The sequence below is a fragment of the Sorex araneus genome, chromosome 1, assembly GCF_027595985.1.
Source record: "Sorex araneus isolate mSorAra2 chromosome 1, mSorAra2.pri, whole genome shotgun sequence".
Lineage (NCBI taxonomy): Eukaryota > Metazoa > Chordata > Mammalia > Eulipotyphla > Soricidae > Sorex > Sorex araneus.
This window is the reverse complement of record NC_073302.1, coordinates 242,964,567-242,991,510: the sequence shown is the minus strand read 5'-3', so window position 1 is coordinate 242,991,510 and position 26,944 is coordinate 242,964,567. Positions and strand designations below refer to the sequence as shown.

General features: G+C 40.3%; 1 protein-coding gene across 1 annotated transcript in view; it reads right to left on the bottom strand.

Moving 5' to 3' along the window:
- Positions 1 to 15,023: 15,023 nt before the first annotated feature.
- The window catches only part of LOC101547660 (phospholipid-transporting ATPase IB-like), a 151,961-nt gene continuing 140,040 nt past the window's right edge, over positions 15,024 to 26,944 (bottom strand). Inside the window, exons 33-34 of the mRNA XM_055127367.1 lie at positions 15,377 to 15,462; positions 15,024 to 15,110 (exon numbers count right to left, since the gene is read on the bottom strand). Of these exons, the coding sequence (XP_054983342.1) occupies positions 15,024 to 15,110; positions 15,377 to 15,462 (173 nt within the window). The remainder of the gene's footprint in view (positions 15,111 to 15,376; positions 15,463 to 26,944) is intronic.

The window sequence follows — 26,944 nt, the reverse complement described above, 5'->3', positions numbered from 1 at the left end:
GGCACTGGTGAAGGGATGGGTGTTTGAATATTGTATAACTGAGACATAAGCCTGAGAACTTTGCAACTTTCCACATGGTGATTCAATTAAAAAAAGCATTTGAATGAGAGGACTGTAAAAAAAAAGAAATAAACAGGAATTTTTGAGTGCTTGAAGGAAGGGGGAATAAAAGGGCTAGATTATGCTGCTGTTACCTGAAATTTATAAAAGTTTTGTACTTAGTCCTAATACAAATGCAAGAAGTTACTGAGGATTTTTTTTTTTGGTTTTTGTACAATACCTGGTGATGCTCAGGGGTTAGTCCTGGCTCTTCAATCAGGGATAACTTCTGGCAGTGCTCAGGGGACCATATAGGATGTTGAGGATTGAACCTGAGTTGGATACATGCAAGGCAACTAACTATCCATTAGTACTGTCTTTATGACCCTCGTTGAATATTCTAAACATAACAGTGCTACTCTAAGTAAAGCACAATTTGAAAAGATCTTAAAAATTTCTCATTTTCCTATAAGAAAAATTTTCCTAGTAACTGCTCTGCTTTCTTTTTTCATAGGATAAATGCCTGAATGGTGGATTTTCATATTACATACATAAGATATGTATTGAAGTAATTGAAAATTTTATTAAATTATTGACCACAGACTACAACTGATGTATAGGGGGACTATGGACTGTTCTGAGACTCATTTTTTCTCTATAGTATATGTATATATACTAAAACCATGTTTTATTTTAACATAAACTTGTGATAAACAGAAATTGAGTGTCCCATGAGGTCTTGAGGCACTCTATGTTAAATTTTTCATAGAGAAATGATTACATTTTATGAATCCATTATGTCTAAGCAAAGAGAAGCTCTTTACATGGTGAGCACAAATCTCACTACTTATAATTCAGTAGCCATGAGAAGAACCTAGGAACCTGTAACTGTTAGGAATTCACTTTGGTTGCAAGTAGCACAAACTTGAAAATCAGTGGTTTTACCAAATAGATGACCCTATGGTAGTCAGACTAGGCTAATATAATATCAGAAAGTCAACAATATTAGATTCCTATTATTTCACGTAATCATCTCAGAATCTCCTGCCCCTGCACCAGGCTATCTTCTCTGGGGCCCTTCGGAGGGGGGTGGGTTAAGTCTTCCTCCCCACCCCAAGCAGAGCCCTGGCAGCCAAAAGCCTCCAGAACCCAACCACAGCCATGTTCAAGGCCACTCTTTACACGCTCAGATGAGCCTCACCCATGAAGGAACCTACAGAGGAACCCAAGTATGTGGGACCCATGGCTGAGATCTCCAAGCCTGTTTTGATCAGGCCTGGGCCTCCTCCATCCAGATCCCCTGTTTTCCAGTAGCTTGGCAGTCACACCACAAACTGCCCCCAGCACCATGTAATCTCATCAACAGCTGAGATCCAAAGACTATAAAACAAAGCTCCTGGAAGAGAGTGACACGTATTTCCTTTGTCCCTCTCAGAGAGCCTGGCAAGCTACTGAGAGTATCCCGCCCTCACAGCTGAGCCTCACAAGATACCCATGGTGTACTCAATATGCCAAAAACAGTAACAAATAATGGTCCTCATTTCCCTGACCCTGAAAAAGCCCCCAATACACCATCGGGCTACACTAGCACACAACAGGGACGAATGGAGACATTACTGACCCCTGCTCACGCAAATCAATGAAAGGGATGACAGCGATACAGTGATACAGTAAATCATCTCAGAGGTAATTTGTTCCATCAGGATGGTTTGTTACATCACCACAGCCCCACATTAACAATAGCATCAAGTGAGGAGAATGCTTCAGTTGCTGAAAATGCACCTTCAAATGGATGTATTGTTTTATCTAACAAATTCCTTTTCTGCTGCAACTGGGCTTGTGCTAATGAGGAGACTTAGAAAGTATCTATGGATAGTGCCTGGAGCTGGTTATCAGGGAAGCCAACCACTCTTTTCCCAAAGAAGGAAGAGAAATACCATTTGAGCCAATGACCAGTGGTTAATGATTTAATCAATGGTGCCTATGCATTGAAGTCTCCATAAAAATACAAAAGCAGGGTGGAGAGAAAAGACCCAGTCAGTGATAGAACACAAGCCTTGTATGTGGGGGGGTCTGGTGTCAATTCCCAGCATTGCAGAAGCAAAAACAGAATAGCTCAAGGGAGCTTCCAGGTTGTTCAATCAGAATACTTCCACATGCGACCATGTGATCCATGCTCCACAAGCACAGAGGCACCTTTGTTCAAGAGCTTGTTTGCCCTTTGTGTCTCTTTATCTGAGTGTGAAATGTTATTCTTTGCAAGAAACCAGTAAACTAGTAAATGGGTTTCCTGGATCCTGTGAGTTGCTGTAGCACAGGAATCAAACCCAAGGTGAGAAGTATGAAAAAGCAGACAGTCAGACGCACAGGTGACAAGGTGAACAATTTGAATTAGTGTATAAAGTTTGTGTATCTGGAGGTAATGTGGGGATAGTCTTCTGAGACTGAGCCCTTAACTCATCTGTGATCTGATGTTATCTGTCTCCCAGCCATTGACTTAAATTGTAGGACACCCAGGTTATGTCCAACAATCCTGTGTGTGTATGTGTGTGTGTGTGTGTGTGTGTGTGAAGCTTCTCCTGTGCCATACACATTAACGTTGGTGACTATGATTGTTGATGGTTCAAGAGATTTCAGTCCCCCCAAGGATTCTAATTCCACTGATATGGCACAAAGGTCAATCAGGTGTCTTAGTGGTAACCCATGTGGTCAGATGACAACTCAGAGCCAATGTTTTATATGTGAAAATTGGTATAAGGCCAAGTTCCAAGAATATTTAAGGCTAGAGGAGATAATGGTGCTGAGAGATAAAGTGTGCTTGTTTTGCACAGAGAAACCGGGGCTCATTCTCCTACACCTCATTTGGTCCTCAGAGCACCCCTGAGTTGATCCCTGAGTGAGTCCTGAGTATCACTGGGTGTGGCCCCTCCAAATAAACAAATAAAAACACCCAAACAAAATTAAAAACCAAGAATAATAATAGTTAAAGTTTCTACTTAGCTCTACAATTGAATTGCCAAGAGAAATCAGTACGGAGATTAAACTGATGCATAGAAAATACTGAAACATTTATTTTTGCACAGCTGATTTTGAAGTCTGAGATTAATGCATTTTATCTCTGTCATCAGACAGAATCACTTAAATTAAGAATACTATACAAATTTCAAGTGAATAAAATGAGATACAAAGTAACAGTGAATTCTCCTTATTAAAATGTATGTGCTGCCTGGTTCCCTTAATCTGTGAGTGTTGGAAATGAGGTTTCTGTGTAGCTTTTTGTGACTAAGCAAGATCAATTTATTATGTAACATGACACCTTTTATCCTTTTCCTCAAAATTACTTTTACTGAAATTCAAATTTTGGTCAAACAAAAGACTTTTAATTTAATACTTTCAATGTAACAGATTAATGTCTCACAGTCACAGAAAACCCAGCAAATTAGGTAAAGCATTGAAGACAAATGAAGAAAAGGAAAATGGGGTTATTTTATTCAAGAGTTATTAATACCCAATTGATAGAAACAAGAAAGATGGTCCAGGGCCAGAGGCATGAGTGTTCATTCAGGAGAGTCACATCAGGGAAGGGTGTGAGAGGACAGTAAACAACTGTTCAAACCTTAGTCATCGAGAGTTTCACTACTAGAAGTTGAGTCTCTCCAGTCTGTCTTAGTAGTGTCATAACAACGGACTAGTTCTTCCATAGTAAGTACATTTCCCTCTGATTGAGAAAAGGAATAACCATCTGCAAGATTCAAGCACAGGAGAATCTATTAAGGGTCATCAGATGCATGAACATTCTGTGATGAAAAGTGAAACTCGGTGTGGGACATATTGACCACATTGGCTAGGCTAGCCAGAGGGGAGAGTAAGTCGAGTGGAACTGTGTACAAATGTGACTGTATTTGAACCAACTAAAGGTCCCTTTAATATCCCTGTTTCTGGGTTATGGGACATAGGTGTGATTTTAATTGAAGTTTTTGGGTTTGGGGTCATACCTCATAGTGCTCAGAGGCTACTCCCAGTTTGGGAGCTGCTTTTGTCAGTGCTCAGGAGACTATGATGTGCCTGGGATCAAACCCAGGGGCCTCCCATGTGCAAAGCTACATACACTGGCTATTTGAGCTATCTTGCTGGCCTCATTGTGTTTTTTAAAGTTCTCTCAGGGCTTCAAAGTGCCACTTTACTCTGCACAAAAACTCTGCCTTAGAGGAGACAGCCTACTGGGCAGGTGTAGAAAGATAGAGCCCATTTTTATGGACGTGTTGTAGAAGCCAGTTTAAGGAGCCCAAACAGTAACCATCAGGGACCCTGAATTCATTTTCCCATTACCATTAGAGAGGAGAGACTCTAGTAACGTCCAAATCTTGAAACTAAAACTTACTTCTGAAACCCATAAAAATGCAGTTTATGAAGTTGAAAACATGTTATGGGGCAGCACTGAATGTTAATGTTAAATTTGGCCAAGAAACTGGAGTGCTGGAAATGTAGGTGGTTGAGGTAGTTTACTCAGACTGAGTTGAATTGCAAGGTCACTGATACAAATTCCCAGTGAATTGATTGACTTATGTGTATGGATCCTGGGAGAATCAGAAACGTACCTGAACATGGTGCTGGCATTCAGTGGGCAATACAGAAGACTAACAAATATTTCCCTCCTTCTATAACTCTTGGCCTTCACAGGTAGCTATTAGAGTAGTGATACACTTGAATAATATATTTAGATTAAAATGCAACAGATATTTAGGCTAATGCTATTTTCTTCAATTTATAATGAATGCCTTGATCAAATAGGAGATGATTAATTTATTGCCAAAAAACACTAGACAATTCTTTGTTTTTATTTTTTTTAAACTTCTTTCCTTTCTCACTAAAGCACTCTGCATTCACATCCTTTCATCCAGGTGCTGCTTAGATGGATTTCTTACTGAAGCAGAGGAGAATGAAAGTGCCTTTTAAAAAAAGTTTTCATGTATAAAGTAGACTATAGACCGAACATGATGGCCACTTAATACCTCTATTGCAAACCACAACACCCAAAAGGAGAGAGAGAGAGAGAGAGAGAGAGAGAGAGAGAGCAAAAGGGAATGCCCTGCCACAGAGGTGGGGTGAGGTGGAGGGGACAGGATGGGGGTGGTGGGAGGGATATTGGGACCGTTGGTGATGGAAAATGGGCACTGGTGGAGGGATGGGTACTCGACCACTTGAAGTTTGATGGCTGAAACGCAAGCACGGAAGTTTGTAAGTCTGTAACTGTACCTCATGGTGATTCACCAATAAAAAATTTTTAGAAATAAATAAACCACCAGAGTTCTCAGACGAAAATAAAAAAAGTTTTCATGTATAACTTGGGCTTCGCTATATTTATCTATTTATTGTATCACTGTGAGATGCACAGTTACAAACTTGTTCATGACTGGGTTTCAGTCATAAAATGCTCCAGTACCCTTGCCTTCACCAGTGTACATTTTCCACTACCAGGGTCCAAAGTTCCTCTCCTGCCATCTGTCATCTGCATCTCCCCCACCTTCCCCAGCTGCCTCTAGGGCAGGCACTTTTCTTCTCATTCTCATTCTCTCTCTCTCTCTCTCTCTCTCTCTCTCTCTCTCTCTCTCTCTCTCTCTCTCTCTCTCTCTCTCTTCCTTTCACCAATTACAGGACTAAGCTATCTTTAAATCCAAAAAGTGTGTGTATTTTGGGGATAAAAATTATTTGGGGGAAAAATACACATTGAACCTTCAAACTGATACTGTGAGAACATGTCATTTATGAAGCATTCTTTCAGCTGTATAGATGGATACACCATGTATATAAGTAGAGCAATAGCACAGCGGGTAGGGCGTTTGTGGCCAACCTGGGTTCAATTCTTCCATCCCTCTCGGAGAGCCTGACAAGCTACCGTGGCATATTCGATATGCCAAAAACAGTAAAAACAAGTCTCACAATGGAGATGTTACTGGTGCCCGCTCGAGTAAATTGATGAGCAACGGGATGACAGTGCGACAGTGATTTATATATACAAAATTATATGTATGTTTAAAATACATGATATTTTCAACCCTTTTTCCCTATGAGAACTACCTTATCTTTAAAAAATAGATGGTGGGGCCAGAGAGATAGTACAGCATGTAGAGCACTTGCCTTGCAAGCAGTCAACCTGGGCTCGATCCCCAGCACCTCATATGGTCCCCTGAGCACCTCGAGAAGTGATCCCTGAGCGCGTACCCAGGAGTAAGCCCTGAGCATTGTTGAGGGTGGCCCCAAAACCAAAATAAAAAAATTAAAAATAAATAATGGTATAGGTGGATTCCATTTTTAAAAAAAAATTAATATCTTAATGATTCTTACATCTCTACTCCAGTAATATTACAATCATTATACATCCATTTACAGAACACTTTCATTTTTCCAAATTGAAACTCCATTTAAATATGAACTTTAAACACTATATTTGCATTTCCTCTACTTCCACCCCTGGCAACCATTATTCATTCTATTTTCTATATCTGAATTTGACTACAGGTACCTCACTCATCGCCGTGGAGCCATACAATACTTGTCCTTTAGTGTCTGGCTTATTTCACCTCACATATTGTTTTCAATAGAATCACTTGACTTTCAATTACTTATCCTTCTTGTGAGCAGAGGCAAACTCAGTGTTTTCAGTCACTTTACCCCACATTACTTACGTGGAGATACTTGATAAACAGAACTACTCCGGAAACAAATCTCACAGGGAGGTAAATACTCTGTTCTGCAAGTGAACCAAACACAGACTGGCTTTATTATTGGAACCAAACTCAATGGCATTTACTGGGAAAAAAAACCAAAGGGAAGGTTATCTTCTTATATTTTCTCCATCTCTCCTCCTGCCCTTCCTCTCTCCACCTCCATCCTTTCTCCCTTCCCATCTCTCTTCCCCTTGCCCATATTTATTTATTTTTACCACACTTGTACATGAATGAATTGTATGAATTTTGCCCCCTCTATGGATGCCTCTGTTGTGGATAAATATAGTCACAAATTTAGGGAGGTTATCATTTTCCTTTTTCTTTTCTAGAAGCTAAAAGTTGGAATTTTAAAAATACCTTTGCAAGTTAATTAACTTCATCACTTTTTGGGTTTCCCGGCCTATGAAAACTTCTGTCCTGGCATTTGCCACATACTTTGATATTTGGGGGATTCGAGCTATTCAAAGTTGTCTGACAGATTACATCTTCTTTTTTTCATTTTTTCAAATTTGTTATTTATTTTATAAAGTTTTTCATGATGATTATCATATTTAATATTCCAACATCAATTTCACAACCATTGTATCTTCCCACCACCATTATTCCCAATTTTCCCAAATACCCCTCAAGCCTGCCTCTATATGTTATGGCATTGAATAATTTATTTTGTATTGCTTGTTATAAATGCACTGTAGCACTGTCGTCCCATTGTTCATTGATTTACTTGAGCGGACACCAGTAACATGTTATTAATGATTCACCAAAAATCATCAAAATACGTTTCCTTAGAACAAAGTGTGTGAATATTGTTGAATATCATGATGGAGCCATTAAACCCTTGTAGAAGAGACTACTAACATGTTATAGGTTAAGACTGTGTGCTTATAATTTTTAATAGAGATTGATTGCCTTCTATTTTACATTCCATCCAATGCTGTGTGCTACTCCTGGTTTATCAGTAGTGTAGAATTTGAGACGTTGTGTGGCTGCTAATGTGGCCACATGATCCAGGAATTCAAATTTTTTTAATGGGGTGGTACAGCAGGAATTAAACATTTAACTGGATGGTGACTTTGGGTGCCCCGGATGAGGGGGCCTGGTATGGGGTCCAGAAATATCTCTGCAACTTGTTGATCTCTTTCGAGATTTATTTATGAGTCTCTGGATCATGGTCAGTTCATCAGCTTATTTGGCACCACTTCATGGGTTTGGTTTGCAGGCTTCTGGAAGAACAGGGAGATGGAGAGAGATAGCCCATTCCTGACTCCATGAGAGCCTGAAGATTTCAGTAACAAAATCAGCATACTTGAGTTTTTCAACAGATCAATTTCTCGATGAGGCTTGTCCTGAACAGTGGAGTCTGGCTGTGAGCATGGTGGCGATTGTGGAGTGTGGAGGTTTTTGTTTTGGGGACTTTGTTTGGGTGTCCCAGCTGACTCTTTTGATGCAGGGTCTAGAAGTATCTCTGTAACTTCTGCTTTCAACAATAGCAACCATACCTACTCTCATCCCTCACAGCTCAGTTTTGTTCCTAGGTTGGTTCACCAGGCATTAAAAAGCCCTACCTCTTGCCTGGCCCAGAACTTCCCTTCCCATTCAAAGGACTCAGAATATATACAGAAAGTCTGAAGAAGAAAAAAATGGTAGAAAATTATCAAAGGAAAGTATAATCTGTAAAAATCAGATTATACTTTTGCTTTTCTATCCAGGAGCTGAAGTGCTTTTGGCCTTGAGTTCCCTGAATTCATTTATTAATTTATGTTTCCTGTTTTCATCCTTTTCTCTCCATTCACTTCTCTAAAATGTGTCACAGACAAAATCTGCATGGTTCAGAAATTTATTTTGCCATTAAAGTTTTTTAAATAATTTTTTAAACTTTCAACTGATACTTTTTGGTTTTACAATACTAATAATAATGGTTTCTCATGCACATAACTCCAACACTACTGGGAATCACTAGGACTGATCTTTCAGATAAGTTTCTCGAGGTATATTACAAGTAAAATTAATATTTTCAGGCACTGTGGTCAGGATGCATGCTTTGTATGCTCTAGAACCTGAGGTTGAACCCATCTCATGAGGCACTGCACACCTCTCCCAAACACTGCTGGCATAGCCCTGGCGAGCCCCGGGACAGCGGGGTCAAAGCAGCACTTCATCTTTGGATCCTAACACTTAACTCTTTGTGACCACTGGATGTCCTGAGCACTGCTTAGAAGCGTTCCCCTCAAAGTTACACTATTATTATCCCTGTGCTTTTGCACTAAAGATTGCATGTTGTGAATAACATTCTGTATTTTATTATTTATTGATTTATTTATTTTTCTTTGGGATCCACATCAGGCAGTGCTTGGGATTTACTTTTAGTTCTGTGCTGAGCGATTACTCCAGGTGGTGCTCAGAGTGTATGTCAAGGATTGAACCTGTGTTAGTTGTGTGCAGAGCAAACATCCTACTCTTGTTCCAGTCCCAATGTTCTGTATTTTATTTTAGCTGGAGAAATTTCTGAGATACAGTCTGCTCATTTTTTTATAAGTGAATAGGATTGCAACTTATAGATAAATGTAACAGGTGTGGTTGCACTGTTTGTTATTCCAAATGTGACTAGCAATCTCTATTTTAGGTGCTGTATATGTGAATTTCGGAGGGTTGGTGTAGTAGCAAACACCTAAAATTGAGTTATATATCTTTTTTATTTCTGATAAATATTGTAAATTAACTCACATAGTTTTTATTGTTTATTTTTAGGCCTCACCCAGCAAGGCTCTGTACTTTAAAAAAATAATTCATTAATTCATCTATTTGTGCCTTTGGGTTGTCAGATTCAATTTATTTACAATTTAAAGCAATTGTTAGCAATTTAAAGCAATTGTTATGGTAAAGACTATAGCACTTTTTGGTGGGTACTCTATAATTTTAATTTTTAAATGTTTTTCTGAGGGTTTAATACTCATTCATGTCTTCTCTAATTGATTTTGTATGTGATTTGAAATTTTCTAGTAGTGCTCTGATTCCTTTCTTTAATCTTTTATATATTTATGTATCTATTTACAATATACTTCTAATTTGTGGTTACCATGATGATCCCACAAAACATCTTTATTTCTCTATTAGTCCAGAGATGAAGAATCATTGGTGGTTCCAGAATTCTGAGTATTTATATATTGGTATCTTCTGGCTTGCAAGATTTCTGCTGACAAATATGCTATTATCCTCCTGTGGATTCATGTATTTAATGTTTTCCTTTTGGGGGCTTTCAAGATTGTCTTTAATTTTATTTCATTTTGGGCCCACATCCAAAGTGTTCAAGGCTTACTTCTGGCTCTGTGCTCAGGGGTCATTTCTGGTCATACTTGGGGAACCACATGTTGTGCCAGGAAATTATCCTCTGTTCAGGAAGGAAGCAGCCAAGAAATGAATAATTTAAGAAACAAGATAAAATTTCCTGTCTGTACATAGGGCCTCTGTTTCTATTGATCATTGAATTAACTGAGACTTTGCCTTAAAATAAAAGTGTATACAAACCTAATGTACCTTTCATTTCAGAAATGGTAAGAAACCATTGAAAAACAAAGCTTTCTCTCAAAATTGCTGAGGAGAAATTTCTCAAAATGTGACATAAAACACTATCTTGATAATCAGATGTTAGAAAAGAGAATTTGAGGGCTTATGTCAAGTTGATTACATGTGTGAGCAAAAGTATGTACATATGAGAGTATGTATGTATATGTGTGTATGTGTGCATGCATGTGTATATGTGTCTTTTTCTGTGAAGGGACAGAGTGTATAAACCATATATACTATTGAAAGAATCTTTTATCTCTCTAAGTGAGAAGGAAAATCATAGGAAGTAAAGAATGGGGGGTGCAGTGATCTGAGATGATTAAAATCTTTCTCTAGCTACTCTGGAGAAAGGTAGTATCAGGGATAGCTAAATTAAAAGATTATTGCAGGGCTGGAGAGATAGTACAGTGGGTAGAGCACTAGCCTTGCATGTGGCCAATCTGGGTTCCATCCCTGACACCCCGTATGGTTCCCCAAGAACTTCCAGGAGTAATTGCTGAATGCAGAGCCAGAAGTTACCCCTGAGCATTGCTGGGTATGGCCCTAAAACAAAACAAAACAAAACAAAACAAAACAAAACAAACAAGAGTCCAGAGGAAGGCAGTACATGCCGTGAGTAGTATCTGATCCTCAGGATACTTTTAAGTGTGAATAGAATTTTCTGATACAACATGGAATAGAAAAAAGATGAAGTGAGAATGACTTCAAGAATTTTGACCTAAGAAACAGTAAGCATGAAATAAAGAATCCAGTGGGAATAACCATAGCAGAAGCAGGGTTGTGTGGCAGTGTCTGTGAAGTTTAGTGTGCCTATTCAACAAGCACTTAATAATCCTAAAAAATCATGGAGATGGTGGAAATGCCTGGACAAAAATCTGGGAAATAGAATGGAAATAGAATGGGAAAAAATGGTACTAAACAGAAATCATGCTAAAGAGAAGGGTCTTACTTTTCTTCCCATGCTGGAGGAGCTTCAAGTGTTTCTATTTCTTTTCTTTCCTTCTGCCGAATCTCTTCTAATAAAGTTTTTTTCCAGATATTTCTAGTCCTGTATCATGTTGGAAAAATAAAGAGAATAAAACATGTAAGTTTTATACACTATAAGCACTTTATTTATCTCCTGTACATACTTTAGTCACAGGCAACACAACAAGATGCAATGCACCAAGGCCAGTCTTTATGTAAAACCCAGGATCTGTTTTACCAGTAACTGAGAAGTATTGCCAGAGGGGTGCCAGCCAGACCTGGTTGGTGTATCTTACCACCTAGCCACTTCAAACAGGCAGAAATTCCTGGAAAACCTATATAGATCTTTCTGGGTGCCTGTGCTTCAATTCAGAGGAGTCAAATCTGCCTGATCCTAACTGGACAATTAGTTGAAGATGCATAGAACTAAGGCATGGTTCCAGAAAGTTCTTTCTTTCATATTGACTGTTTTAGAATTTCGATGCCTAGGATTTTGGTATCAGACGGTATTGCCAATTCTTACTTCAATCATAGTGGTAGTGCTACTTATAAAAATTATAGTGGTGGACATCTCAGCAAGATATATGGACCCCAAAATCACCATTCAGTTAAAAATTTAATTCTAGCTGTATCACTCTATTTAAAATCCTAGAATTCGTGGCCACATGACATCTTATATTCTATATGAGGGCTTAATGGCTCCAGGGTGATACAACAATCTTCACACACTTTCCTCTAAGAAAACTTTTTTGAATCATCTTTAGCACATTACCCATAACAAGCGATACAAAATAGACTATTTAGGTTCTGCTACGGGGGAAGGCTTTGGATTCAGGGTGGAATAACTAGAAATACGGTGGTGGGAAGGTGTAATGGTGGTGGGATTGGTGTTGGAGTATTGAATATAATCAATTTTGTGAACAACTTTATAAAAATTAAATTTAATTTAAAAAATTAAGATAAAAATTCCCCAGGCAAGGGGTATGGCTCAGTGGTAGAACACTTGCTTGATTTCCAGCATAGCACAGCTTCTTAGCATGACTGGGAATAGCCCATGAGCACTGAGCTTAGAGAATCCCCCTCACACAGCTGGGTGTGGCCACAAAACCAAACAAACAAACATCCCTCCCCAGATATTTCATATTATATAGTTTTTCACATTGGGGTGCTTATCTCTGCACTCAGGAATCACCCCTGGTGGTGCTCAGGGGACCATATGGGATGCTGGGAATCGAATCAGGGTCGGCCGCGTGCAAGGCAAACGCCCTACCCGCTGTGCTATTGCTCCAGCCCCTGGGGTGCTTATCTCAAGTACTGAAAGCATTCATTTTTTTCACTAGTCATAGGAAAATATTTTATTTTGTTATTATTGAGGTAACGTAGTTTATAATTGTTCAAATTTTTTATGCGTCTGGAGCACAAAGACACTGCACTTTCTCCACTGTCTTTACCCGTTACCACCCCTCAACCCCCGCCAGTTTTTTTTGGCCACACTTTTTTACTCCTGGCTCTGCACTAAGGGATCACTCCTGGAGGGCTCAAGGGACCATATGAGTATGGTGGATCAAACTTCAAGCGTGTGTCTGCTACATGCAAGGCAAGTGCCCTATCTGCTGTGCTGTACTATCTCTCCAGCCCATTCACTGTCCTTTTGTCTGGGCTAGTCAGCCCATCACTGCCTTTTCCCCCTACCCTAACTTGTTATCTTCAGATCTGTTGTCAAGAACTCTTATTTTTGAAAAACACACGCATCCTTACAATCATTGCAGTGGTCTTTATAATAGCCAAGAGTTGGAAACAACTTAGGTGCCTATGGAGGAACGATTGGATGAAGGAATGCTGTACATACAGAATGAAATATTACTCAAAGAAAAAATATCAGACTAAGTAAAATGTCAGATTGAGAAAGACAAACACCTTTCTCAAAAAATAACTCAAAAATAAAACAAATGACTCAAAAATTATGAGTCGTTTTACTCAGATTTGGAGAGTAAACAAAACAACAACTATAAGTACAAAATAGAGATGACAGGAAAGTGACAGGGATATACAGAAATGAGGTTTAAGGGGTCGACTGTATGGTAACTTAACGTAATATATACCGATATTTATATACAGTGCTCTATGTATAAAATCAATATTATACTCTGTTGTGTAGATGTACCAGAGTTTCTTTAACCAGTCATCTGTTTTTGGGCACAAATCAAATAGTAATAATAAATAATAAATACATTTAAAGAGTAGTTTACTGATAAATACACAATTAAACAAAGCAAACATTATTCATTACTTCGAAAAGCCCCACAAGATAACATGCAATGTATTTTCACTCCCATTCCTTCCCATTCCAGTCATCACATGATGTTTTCGAGGGTGGTACTGAAGAGTTTCGGTGAAATGGTATCACCCTGCCACACCCCTCTCTTTACATTAATGATCACTTCCTCGTAGAAAGGTGAGATCATAGTGGTGAATCCACAATACAGCTCTCGGAGGATTTTGATATACTGAGTTTGAATGCTCTGTTTGGCCAGGGCTTTGATGACCCCCTCAGTCTCAACAGAATCGAAGGCCTTCTTTAAGTCAATGAACGTTAGACAGAGCAGCATCTTGAACTCTCTCGAAACTTCAGTGAGTTTGGTCACTGTGTGAATATGGTCTATAGTGCTGAATCCCCTTCTGAACCTGGATTGCTTGCATGGTTGTCCTTCGTCTAGTGTTCTGCCTATTCTATTCAGGATGACACGAGTGAACAATTTGTAGACAACAGACAACAGGCAGATTGGGCGATAGTTGCGGATGTTGTGGATGTCTCCCTTCTTGTACAACAGAACAGTCCTACTGGTTTTCCACTGAGACAGAAACTTGCATTCAGACAGGTAGCGTGTGAAGAGTCGAGCCAGTGTAAAGAGAACGAAGAACCTCCGACTCCGGGCACATCTTTTCGATTCCACTGTTCTTCCTGCACTAACATATGCCTCAGAGACCTGGGCCCTATGCAAACAGGATGAGAACGCTATTAGGGTATCCCAAGGAGGAATCGAAAGAGCTATGCTAGGAGTATCAAGTCCCGCTCAAGTGAGAGAAGGAATCCGGAGTTCTGACCTCCGTCGATTGTCAAGAATCAGGAATGCTGTCTCATTTGCCAAGGCATCAAAAATTAGATGGGCCAGTCATGTAATGCGATTCAGAGATGACCGCTGGACTAGAGCTGTTACCGACTGGATTCCACAGGACGTCAGAAGACATCGTGGCTGCCCACCAACTAGATGGTCATATTTCTTTGTCAAATCCCTGAATGAACGATTTGAGGCTCTTCCTGTGCCTGGAGCAAGCAGATATTATTGGGCTGCACTAGCACGCGACAGGGACGAATGGAGACGTTACTGGCGCCCGCTCGAGCAAATCGAAGATCAACGGGATGACAAGTGATACAAGTGATTCATAACAAGCAATATTAAATAAATTATTTAGCAATCTGCCTTTGGGACTGGCTTGGGTGGTGGTGGGAAATTCCAAAATAATGGTGGTGGGAAGGTATAATGGTGGTGGGATTGGTGTTGAAATATTGAATGTAATAAATTATTGTGAACAACTTTATAAAAATAAAATTTTAAAAATAAAATAAGTAAAATGGGAATAAATAAATAAAAGCACCACAAGAGCCAGGGAAGTAGCTTAAAGGTTTGGAGCATTTTCTCCCCTGAGAGCCGCATTATAGCTTTGTTACAGGATCTGCCAAGCACTCCCCACAGTCGTTATGGGAACAGCACTGGGAGAAACCACTGAGTATTTGAAAGGCCCAATATGACCCTTCAATGACAAATAAAAATTAAAATCACCCTCACTTCTTATACTCATAAAGTGGTACTTAGTTTAATCTAAAAGACATTTGGGAAAGCGCAATTAACCATGACATTACATTTTTTGGTTACCACTGCATTAAAATGTATTTTTTAATTTGATGAACCATAACATATAATATTATTAATGATAATAATGATAATTTCATGTGTATAGTATTCCACCATCACACATTCTACCAGAGTATCTGCCTCCCTCCCCCAATTTTAACTTACAATTTCCGTATTAGATGTATCATCAAGCACAATATGGGGATTATTAAACCCAGCCAGAAGTATGGGCACAGCAGGATCACACTGGCCTGCAAGTAAACAAAAATGAAGAGCATTTAAATAACAAGTTTTAAGTTTTTCAATATTAAATAGAAAATAATGCTTTCAGTTTCTAGCCCAAAGCCCCCAAATTTTCTTCTTGGAGATAACAGAAACAATATAATCTCAGTCAACTGAATTTGAAATTACTATATCAACATAGTTGCATATAACCTGAGTATAGTGTTAACTAACTTAACAGTGTACTGCACAGTCAAATAGTATTTTGATCAAATAAATGTACACTCTGGAAGTAAAGAATTGTTTGATATTGTACAACCCAGAAATACAACTTTGTGGAATTGCTTGATGTTTTGTGTAGAACTGTATATATAATTGGGGAACCATGCTGTCAGTGCTTGCTCCTGGCTGTATACTCCAGGTCACTCCTGACAGTGCTTGGAGAACTGTGATTAGTGCTAGGAATCAAACCATGATCAACCATATGCAAGACAAGAGCCTTACTGACTGTACCATCTTTTGGCCCAAGTTACACCATCATATTAACTTGGGAGATTCACTTTTCATCCTGCCCAAACCAATAGGTAGCTGATTAGTTAATATAATACTTATTTGATGCTCTTTGCTGCATATCGATATCTAGATATAGATATATGTTAGATAACATCAGTTTGTCCTTGCTCCTCCTGCAGGGAGCTTAGTTTTATTGAGTTACTCCCACAACAATGCCCCTGAGGCACACCCAACTCCATCAAGCACTAATAATCCTATATTGCTTTTCTCTTTCATTTATATCACTTGCATGGTTTAGCAATATCCTCTTTTTCTAACTGGAGAGTGACTGTGCTTCCAAAGCCAGTCAGTTCCCTGTTCCTTGAAAAACCAAAGGCTCTGCTGGAAACATTTCCTTGATATGCAAAACAACAAATTCGGTGCCTATCACCTCTATCTGACCAATATATTTAAGGAATCAGTAGTTCTACCAATCAACCCAGTCATATGTCAGGTAACTAGAAATTACATCTGTAGCTCAAAGTCAGCCAAAATTATTGAATCTAGCCAATACTAGGTTATTCATTCTGCACTGCTTTAACTTTCCTATGTTAAACCCACTAAAAAAAATATGGCCTAAGTACTCTCCCTTCTTGCCCCCTGCTCCCATCTTGCCCCCTTACCACACTGGCATCTTTCCCACATGACTCTGCATTGTGTTCAATGCTTCCTATTTCAAGAACTTACGGTATTATTAATTTTGTTTTAAAAGCAACCATAAGTCTGTACCTAGCTATAATTACTTTAAATGCAATAGATTAAGGTGATTATAATTCCAGCCAAGTTACAATTATAAAGTCTCACTAGACAAGTTACATAACCCCTCTGAACCTCAATTTTCTCATTTGTAACTCACCTGGTGGAGAAAAATTAAAAACCTATTAGATAAGACTGTTTAAGGGATTGTGTATAAAACACTCTGAATAAGTACCTATTACTTACTAAGCATTCAATAAAAAATTATCTACCATCAGTTTCTTTTGTTCCCAACTAGAAAGACAAGACTAAACCTCATCCAAGTGGCCTCTCCTTTGAGAACATGTCTTCATGTGGAATAATGGGGGTCCCCAATACGGAAATTTTTTTTGGAGGTGGGGGCATAAATCCATTGCTCAGGATTTACTCCTGACTCTGTGTTCAGCAATTATTCCTGGCAGTGCTCAGGAGACCATGTGGGATTCCAGGACTCAAACCCAGGTGGTCAGCCCTGTGCAAGACAAACACCCTACCCACTGTACTATTTCTCTGGCTCCGGTTCCCAGTATTGAAATTGGCAAATTGCTACAGGGTGGAGAGCCCGGCAAGCTACCGAGAATATCCCACCCTCACGGCAGAGCCTGGCAAGCTACCCGTGGTGTATTCAATATGCCAAAAACAGTAACAACAAGTCTCACAATGGAGACATTACTGGGGCCTGCTGAAGCAAATCGATAAACAATGGTACTACAGTGCTACAGTGCAATAGATTAGCATGACTTTTGGGGGAGGGGGCCTGAAAAGACAATGACTGAATGGGTTTATGAAAGAGCAATACTCAAAGCAGGCACTCTGCTTGTGCGTGTGGCATTGTAATGATCTATGCATGAAACTATTATTAACAGAATTCCAAATCATAATCCTCAATAGTCCTTGGCAGAAGAAAAAGCGATATTCAAAATATAAAAGTGATACATTAGCTTTAAGTACACACATAAGTTGAAAACAAAGATGTAGAAAAAATTATTACATGCAAATTGTTGTAAAAAGAAAGCAGGAATGCCTATATGTAGATAAATTAGACATTCAGTGTAAATTTGTCAGGCAAAGCAAGGAAAGTCATGGTATAATGTGTTGAAGGGTTATTTAATCAGGATAATATTGCACTTAAATTTAGAGCATCTAATATTTGTTTGCTTGCTTTATGCCACACCCAACAGTGCTCAGGGCTTACTTCTGGCTCTCTGCCCTGGAGTCACTCCTGGCAAGGCTTCAGGGACCATATGTGGTGCTGGGAATTGAACCTAGGTCAGCCGCGTGCAAGCCAAGTGCAGTACCGGCTGTACTATACTCCAGACCCTGGGGCACCTAAATTTTAAATCAAGTATCAACAAAACTGAAGGAATAAATTCTCAACAATACAATAATAGTAGAGAACTTTAATACTTTTCTTTCAGCAATCAATAGATCACCCATATCCATCTACATAACAGCAAATTTGAAGACAGAAATAACTGAGGAACATTAAAAAAGAAAAACATGTTTGCACAGCATGGTACTGGAACAAAGGCAGACCTGCAGGCCAATGGAACAGGGTGGAATATCCCTACACACAACCTCAAATGTACGATCATCTAATCTTTGATAAGGGAGCAAGAGATGTGAAGTGGAGCAAGGAAAGCCTCTTTAACAAATGGTGCTAGCACAACTGGACAACCACATGTAAAAGAATGGGCTTAGACCTCGACCTGACACCATGCACAAAAGTCAGATCAGAATGGATTAAAGACCTCAACATTAGACCACAAACCATAAGGTACATTGAAGACAAGGTTGGCAAAACCCTCCACGATATTGAAGATAAAGGTATCTTCAAAGATGACATGGAACTAAGCAATCTAGTAGAAACAGAGATCAACAAATGGGACTACATTAAACTAAAAAGCTTCTGCACCGCAAAAGATACAGTGACCAAAATACAAAGACTATCTACAGAATGGGAAAGGATATTTACACAATACCCATCAGATAAGGGGTTGATATCAATGGTATATAAAGCACTGGTTGAACTCTACAAGAAGAAAACATTCAACCCCATCAAAAAATGGGGCAAAGAAATGAACAGAAACTTTTCCAAGGAAGAGAAACGAATGGCCAAAAGGCACATGAAAAAGTGCTCTGCATCACTAATCATCAGAGAGATGCATATCAAAACAACCATGAGATACCACCTCACACCACAGAGACTAGCACACATCCAAAAGAACAAAAGCAACCGCTGTTGGAGAGGATGTGGGGAGAAAGGGACCCTTCCACAATGCTGGTGGGAATGCCGACTAGCTCAGCCCTTTTGGAAAACAATATGGACGATTCTCAAAAAACTAGAGGTTGAGCTCCCATTTGACCCAGCAATACCACTGCTGGGAATATATCTCAGAGAAGCAAAAAAGTATAGTCGAAATGACATCTGCGCTTATATGTTCATTGCAGCACTGTTTACAATAGCCAGAATCTGGAAAAAACCCGAGTGCCCTAGAACAGATGACTGGTTGAAGAAACTTTGGTACATCTATACAATGGGATACTATGCAGCTGTTAGAAAAAATGAGGTCATGAAGTTTGCATATAAGTGGATCAGCATGGAAAGTATCATGCTAAGTGAAATGAGTCAGAAAGAGAGAGACAGACACAGAAAGATTGCACTCATCTGTGGAATATAGAATAATAGACTAGGAGTCTAATACCCAAGAATAGTAGAAATAAGTACCAGGAGGTTAACTCCATGGCTTGGAAGCTGGTCTCTCATTCTGGGCAACTCAGAGAAGGGAACACCAAGTAAAATGTGGTTGGAGGTCATTCGGGGGAGGAGTGACGCGTGCCGAATGTAGACTAGAGACTGAACGCAATGGCCGCTCAACACCTTTATTGCAAACCACAACACCTAATAAGAGAGAGAGAACGAAAGGGAATACCCTGCCATAGTGGCAGTTTGGGGTGGGGGGAGACGGGACTGGGGAGGGTGGGAGGAACCCTGGGTTTACTGGTGGTGGAGAATGGGCACTGGTGAAGGGATGGGTTCTCGAACTTTGTATGGGGGAAACATGAGCACAAAAATGTATAAACCTGTAACTGTACCCTCACCGTGATTCACTAATTAAAAATTAAAAAAAAACATGTTTGCAAAATAAAGAGCAGAGATTTTGTGTCCTATGGATATCAATGATTTGACCAACATACACATCACGCAAGGGCCAGACAAAAAAGAGAGATGAGGGAGTAGGTCACATAAAGTGACAACATGACATGAAGTGACAATGGCTCAATACTTCCTAGCTGCTCTCAAAGACATGATCATTTTAAAAACTCATTGAAGTCTATGGCCATACACCATGAATACACCATCTCTCGTCTAAAATCTCAGTGTACTTCACCAAGTATGTGGTGAAAAACCACGTTGAGATCCATTATTATTAAATTTCCAAAAGTCAATGAGAGATCATTCTGTGTCTGTCCCTCTCCTTCTAACTAACTTCACTCAGTATGGTACTCTCCAGGTCCATCCTCAGAACATCAAATTGCATGATTTCATATTTCTATGACAATAATATTCCATTATGTATAGATACCATAGTTACTTTGCCCAGTAATCTGTTCTTGGACACTTGGATTGGTTCCAGGTTTTGGCTATTGTGACGAGTGATGCAATGAACATAGGAGTGTAAATGTTTTGTTCTGCAGTGATTTGGGGCTTTTGGGGTATATTCCAAGAAGGGGAATTGCTGGGTCATATGGTGTCAATTCCTGTTTTGAGGAGAGCCCATATTGCTTTTAAATGGCTGGGCTAGTCTACATTCCCAGCAGCAGAAAATGAGGGTCCCTTTTACCCCACATCCATACCAACATTAGTTGTTCTGGGGTTTTTTTAATGTGTACCAGTTTCTCTGGTATGAGGTAATGTCTCCCTATTGCTTTGATTTGCATTTCCCTGATTAGTGGTGCAAAGCAATTTTTTTCATATGCCTTTTGACCATAGGGAGAGAGACCAACATAGAATGATCTCTCTCATATGTGGGCTATTAGAAAGCCCAGTAGGGTAACAGAGAAGCAAATACCCAAAGGCAATAGAAATAAAGAATATGAGGAATGGTTTTTTAGTAGGAAGATTACCACTAGGAGGGGTGGGGTAAGGGGTTAGGACAGGAAACAAAGCACGAGGAAAATTAAGGTGGAAAGTGGCCACTCAGGAAAAGAAGCTCAAAGATAGTGAAGTGTTATGCATGAAACCCTATCAGTGATAGTACTGAAAACCACAGTGCCTAAACTTTATTTTAAAAAATTATTTTTAAGTTTCTGTCACAAAGACAGACTGGTGGGTGGGAGGGAAACATTTGTGGAGGGAAGTGGATGCTAGTGAAGGGATTGGGTGTTGGGACATTGTGTGTCTAAAGCCCGGTCATGAATATCTTGTAATTCATAATGACTACATTTTAAAAAGTCAACAAGAATTTCAAAATAAGCAGAGAAAAAGGGGTGGAGTAATACTACAGAGGTAGGGCATTTGCATACAATTCACTGAGGTTTGATCCCAGCATCCCATAAGGTCTCCTGAGAACCACCAGAAGTGATACCTGAGAGCAGAGTAAGCCCTAAGCACTATCGGGTGTGAAAAAAATACACCCTGAAAAATGAATAAATAAGGTCTATTGTAATAAAAGAAGCAGAGAGAAACATTATTTAATAATTTCTTATTGAATCACTTGTATCACTTGTCATCCCATTGATCTTCGATTTGTTCGAGCGGGCGACAGTAACATCCTCCATTCATCCCTGTCAAGTGCTAGTGTAGCCCAGTGATATCTGCTCGCTACAGGAACAAAAAGAGCCTCAAACTGTTCATTCAGGGTTTTGATGAAGAAGTCTGACCATCTCATAGTGGGCAGCCACGTGGTCTTTGACATCCCGTGGAATCCACTCGGTAACAGCTGTAGTCCAGTGGTGGTCTCTGAATAGTATTACGTGTCCGGTCCATCTGATTTTTGATGCCTTGGCAAATGAGACAGTGTCCCTGATTCTTGACCATCAACGGAAGTCGGAACTCAGAATTCCTTTTCTCACTTGCATGAAACGTGATACTCCAAGCATAGCTCTTTCGATTCCTCTTTGGGATGCCCAAATAGCTTTCTCATCCTGTTTGCGTAGGGCCCAGGTCTCTGAGGGGTATGTTAGTGCAGGAAGAACGGTGGAGTCGAATATATGTGCCCAGAGCCGGAGGTTCTTCGTCCTCTTTACCACTTATTGGATGCTCTTAAAGGCGTTCCATGCTGCTCTCTTCCTCCTGTGCAGTTCTGGCACCAAGTTGTTCCTCATGTTGAGTTCTTGACCCAGGTACACATAGCTGCTGCATTCAGAGATGTTCGTTCCATTGAGAGCAAAGGGAATGTCAGGGACTAGTTCATTTTTCATGAGCATTGTTTTGCTGAGATTTAGCTAAATCTCAGCAAAACAATGCTCATGAAAAAGTCCAACCTTTCCACACTTGGATAGAAGTCATCCAGCATTTGTGCTGGTTGGCTAATGTTTTGTGTTATGAGAGTGATGTTATCAGCGAAGTGGAGGTGGTGTAGTTGTCGGCCATCTATCTTCACTCCCATTTCTTCCCATTCCAGCCGTCACATGATGTTCTCGAGGGTATCATTGAAGAGTTTCGGTGAAATGGTATCACCCTGCCGAACCGCTCTCTTTACATCACTGATCACTTCCTCGTAGAATGGTGAGATCCTGGTGGTGAATCCGTAATACAGCATGCAGAAGATCTTGATGTACTGAGTTTGAACTCCCTGTTTGGCTAGGGCTTCAATGACTGCTTCAGTCTCAATAGAATCGAAGGCCTTCTTTAAATCAATGAATGTTAGAGCAGCATTTTGAACTCTTGCAAATCTTCAATGAGCTTGGTCGGTATGTGGATATGGTCGATCGTGCCGAGTCCTGTTCGGAACCTGGCTTGCTCGCATGGTTGTCCTTCATCTAGTGTTCTGCCTATTCTATTCAGGATGACTCGAGTGAACAACTTGTAGACGACAGACAATAGGCAGATTGGGCAATAGCTGCCGATGTCGGGGATGTCTCCATTCTTGTACAAATGGTTTTCCTGCTGGTTTTCCATTGGGATGAAACCTTCCATTCGGACATGTAGGGTGTGAAGAGCCGAGCCAGTAGATTGATGAGTACCAGTGGCTGATTCTTCAGGTGCTTGGGTCTGACCTCTGGACCAGGTGCTGTACACATCTTTACCGACAAAATAGTGTGCCAGATTTTAGAAGGAAGGATGTTGGGAATAACATATCCATCCTGCGGAATTTGGTATGTGGGCAGGTGGACGTGGCTGTCTAAGAGATCTGAGTAGAAGTAGTGAATAATCCTCTGCATTGCCCTTCTGGAAGATGTGATAGAGCCATCATCAGGATGTTGGAGGGCAGTCATCTGGGTCTTGTAGTTGGTAAAGGACAGGCGAGCATTGTGAATACTTTTCCCATCTTCTGCTGCATTGGCCAACATGCTGTTCTTCTTTTTGAGGACTTCCTTTATCGCTTCTCTGCACAGCTTTGCAAGCTCAGACGTTAGCTTGTGGTTGCCTGAGGCTCGTGCCAAACCACTTTGGTGAATGAGCTCAAGAGTTTCCGAAGACAGACGTCTGTTTGTGGCTTTCCCACTCTTGGCATTTTTCGCACAATCATGGAGGTGCTGAACCAGTCAGTCATATTCCTCGTTGATGACAGCAATGACAGCATCTTCCCATGTTGCCACAATAGTGCCAAAGAGCTCCCAGTTGGTGGTCATTCTGGGAGTTCTCTTCTTAAACTTAAACTTTGCAGTCCTTTCTCCCCACTCTGTGAAGTAGAATTTTGCAAGAAGGAGAAGGTGGTCCGATACCATTTGGAATTTTGGGACAGTAGTGACACCGGTCAGGCAAAACCTTCAATTGAATATGATGTGGTCTATTTTGTTGTGGAACTGTCCACTGAGAGACTCCCATGTCCAACATTTAGATTTGGCCTTCTGGAACTGTGAGTTACCATGGATGGTCTTGGTTGACATGATGAACTCAGACAGTCTCTCACCCTGTTCGTTCCATTCTAGGCCATGGGACCCAATGTGGAATTCTTTGGGATACCTTCTTGTCCTATGTTGGCATTAAAATCACCAACAATTATCTTGTAGAAAGTGTCGTCTTCTTTATAAAACTTCTCCAGCTCCATGTAGAACTTCTCAATTTCTTCTTCTTCATAGTTGGATATTGGTACGTAGATGGCGAAGATAGAAGTGCCAGCAGTGAGCCACATTTATTCAAGCATAATCATCTGATTCAAGTTGTTAGGCATTTGAATGAATCAATGCTCATGGCCAAGTTTGTGTTGACAAGGACACCAATGCCATGGATGCCTCTGTTGTTGCATGTCCCGAAGAACAGTTCTTCTCCAATGTTGAAAATGTCATGATGTGATTGATGCCTTTTCGTTTTGGTCAGACCAATGATGTTGTACTTGATCTTCTCCACTTGCACTATAAGGTCCTCGATGGATGCTTCCAATGCCAGCGTATGTGCATTGAAAGTACAGACAGTCATTTTAATCTTTCTTCGTTTTGGCAGTCTAGTTCGTCCCTGAGATTTTATCAGCCTCCTTGCTCATCCATCTTAATGCTGTCATATTTGGGGCTCCTTCGGTGTCAGGCAAATGAGGCCCGTTGTTGTTACTGTTTTTGGCATATCAAATACAATATTCTTTGGCATATCAAATTATATATTCTGACTAAATAGCCTTCAATAAGATTCACAACCAAGTTTCCCATCTGAGACACTGTAGGCTAGAAAATAGTGGACAAATTCTAAAAGCTAAAATCAAAGTTCTGTCAAGGAAAATAGATAAAAGTTGAGGAAATGACTAGCTACTAAACTTGCCCTACAGTAAAAAATGCTTGAGAGCCCTACCAATTGTTAATGTAAAGGCTAGTAATAGTGTTCTATTGAACCTTCAACTTCTAACTCCACTTTTGTTTTCTGTATAATTAAGAGAGGGCTGGAGCAATAGCACAGCATTTGCCTTGCATGAGGCCAACCCAGGTTTGGTTACTCCACCCCTCTCAGAAAGCCCGGCAAGCTACTGAGAGTATCCCACCCACATGGCAGAGCCTGGCAAGCTACCTGTGGCACCTTTGATATGCCAAAAACAGTAGCAACAAGTCTCAAAATAGAGACGTTACTGGTGTCCACTCAAATCAATGAGCAATGAGATGACAGTGACAGTGAGTAATTTAGAGACAATGTTTATTTAAAAGAAACATAAGCTAATATTTCTGAGCACACAATGTGCAAAGGTGCAACTTTTGACACCAACAAGACTGTGTTAAGGAGCAGAAATTTTTGTATGGCACTGAAGTTAGACTGATATAAACTCAAATTGCTGTTGTAATTTGAGGCCTTGAAATATGATCCCCCATGATAAATTCTTACATAAATAGCTGTGGAATAGGCAAATGGGAGGGAAAAATTCAGAGACACGAACTTCCAGCTGTCCATCGAGTAAATTCTGAGGCCTAACATTGAGCACAAAAGCTCCTTAGAACTATACTGTATACTTGAAATTTGCAAGAATAATTACCTTCACTGTTCTTAGCATAGTAGGGAGTATATGGGAGTAATTAACTAACTAACCTTATTGGGAAAATCATTTTACAATATGTATCAAGTCATCACATTGAACACAAAACTTACACAATGCTGTATGTCAAATATATTATAAACTGTCTCCCTTAGCCTGTCTTCTGCCTCCAATATAGAAGGACCTGACTTCAGAAAGAATATGAAACAGGTTTCAACTTTTAGGTTGCTGTTAGCCGGAGGTGGGCAGGGGAAGCCCCGCCCTGGACCAACAGAGCCAGCCCGAGCAATTGAAACCCTACAGAATTCAACCACTGCCATGCTCTAGTCCTCTCTCCACACACTCAGATGAGCCTCACCCATGAGTGACTGTATTCCTGGACCACGCCAACATACCAAGAGTGGCACACCACATATTTGATTGGGTTTAAAGTAGAAGGCAACCAATCTCAGGGGGAAATATATTTATACAGATATAGATATAAGCACACAAGTATCAACCTTTAACAACATGTTACTTATCTCTTATAGAAGGGCTTAATGGCTCCTGAGTGAAATACAAAAATCTTCACACAGTTTCCTCTAAGAAAACTTTTCTGTCTCATTTTTAGCAGATTATTCATAACAAGCAATAAAAAATAAATTATTTTGGTTCTGCTTTGGGGGCAGAGTTTGGGGTTTGGCGTGGAAATATAGTGGTGAGAAGTTGTAATGGTGGTGGAATTGGTGTTTGAATATTGAATGTAATTAAATATTGTGAACAACTTTATCACTGTATCACTGTCATCCCAGTGTTCATCGATTTACTCAAGCGGGCACCAGTAATGTCTCTATTATACTCAGCCCTGAGATTTTAGCAACCTCTTCTCCCTCATCTTTCCCAAAGATTGGAGGCTCTTTCAGGGTCAGGGGAATGAGACCTATTGTTACTGTTTTTGGCATATCGAATACACCACAGGTAGCTTGCCAGGCTCTGCCGTGCGGGCAGGACACTCTCGGTAGCTTGCCAGGCTCTCTGAGAGGTATGAATATATCTGTTATTGTATTTGGGGTATGAATACACCACATGGAGCTATCCAGGCTCTCCTGAGCAAGCAATAGACTCTCGGTAGCTTGTTAAGTTCCCCAAGAGGGAGAACTAGGCTATTAGATGTTGCGTGGCCGCATTGCGGCCATGCGCTTCCAAAAGCTTGGTTTTATAGTTTCTGGATGTTGGCCATTGATCGGATTAAAGGGCGCCAGGGGCAGTCTCTGGGTGTGATTGCAGAGCTACTAGAAAATGGGGGATCTGGGTGGAAGAGGCCCAGTCCCAATCCGAGCAGCCTTGGAGATCTTGGCCCCAGGTCCCACACACCTGGGTTCCTCCGTTGGCTCCCCCCATGCGTGAGGCTTGTCCAAACATATGGAGAGTGGCCCTGAGCATGGCTGTAGCTGGGTTCCGGAGGTCCTCAACTGTCGTGGCTCTGCTGGGGCGGGGGAAGAGAATTGCAACCCGTCCCCTCCAAGGGGTCCCAGTGAAGACAGTCATGTGTAGGGGCAAGAGACTGTGTGGCTCTCTTCCAGGAGCTTGGTTTTACAGTCTTTGAATATTGGCCATTAAACTAATA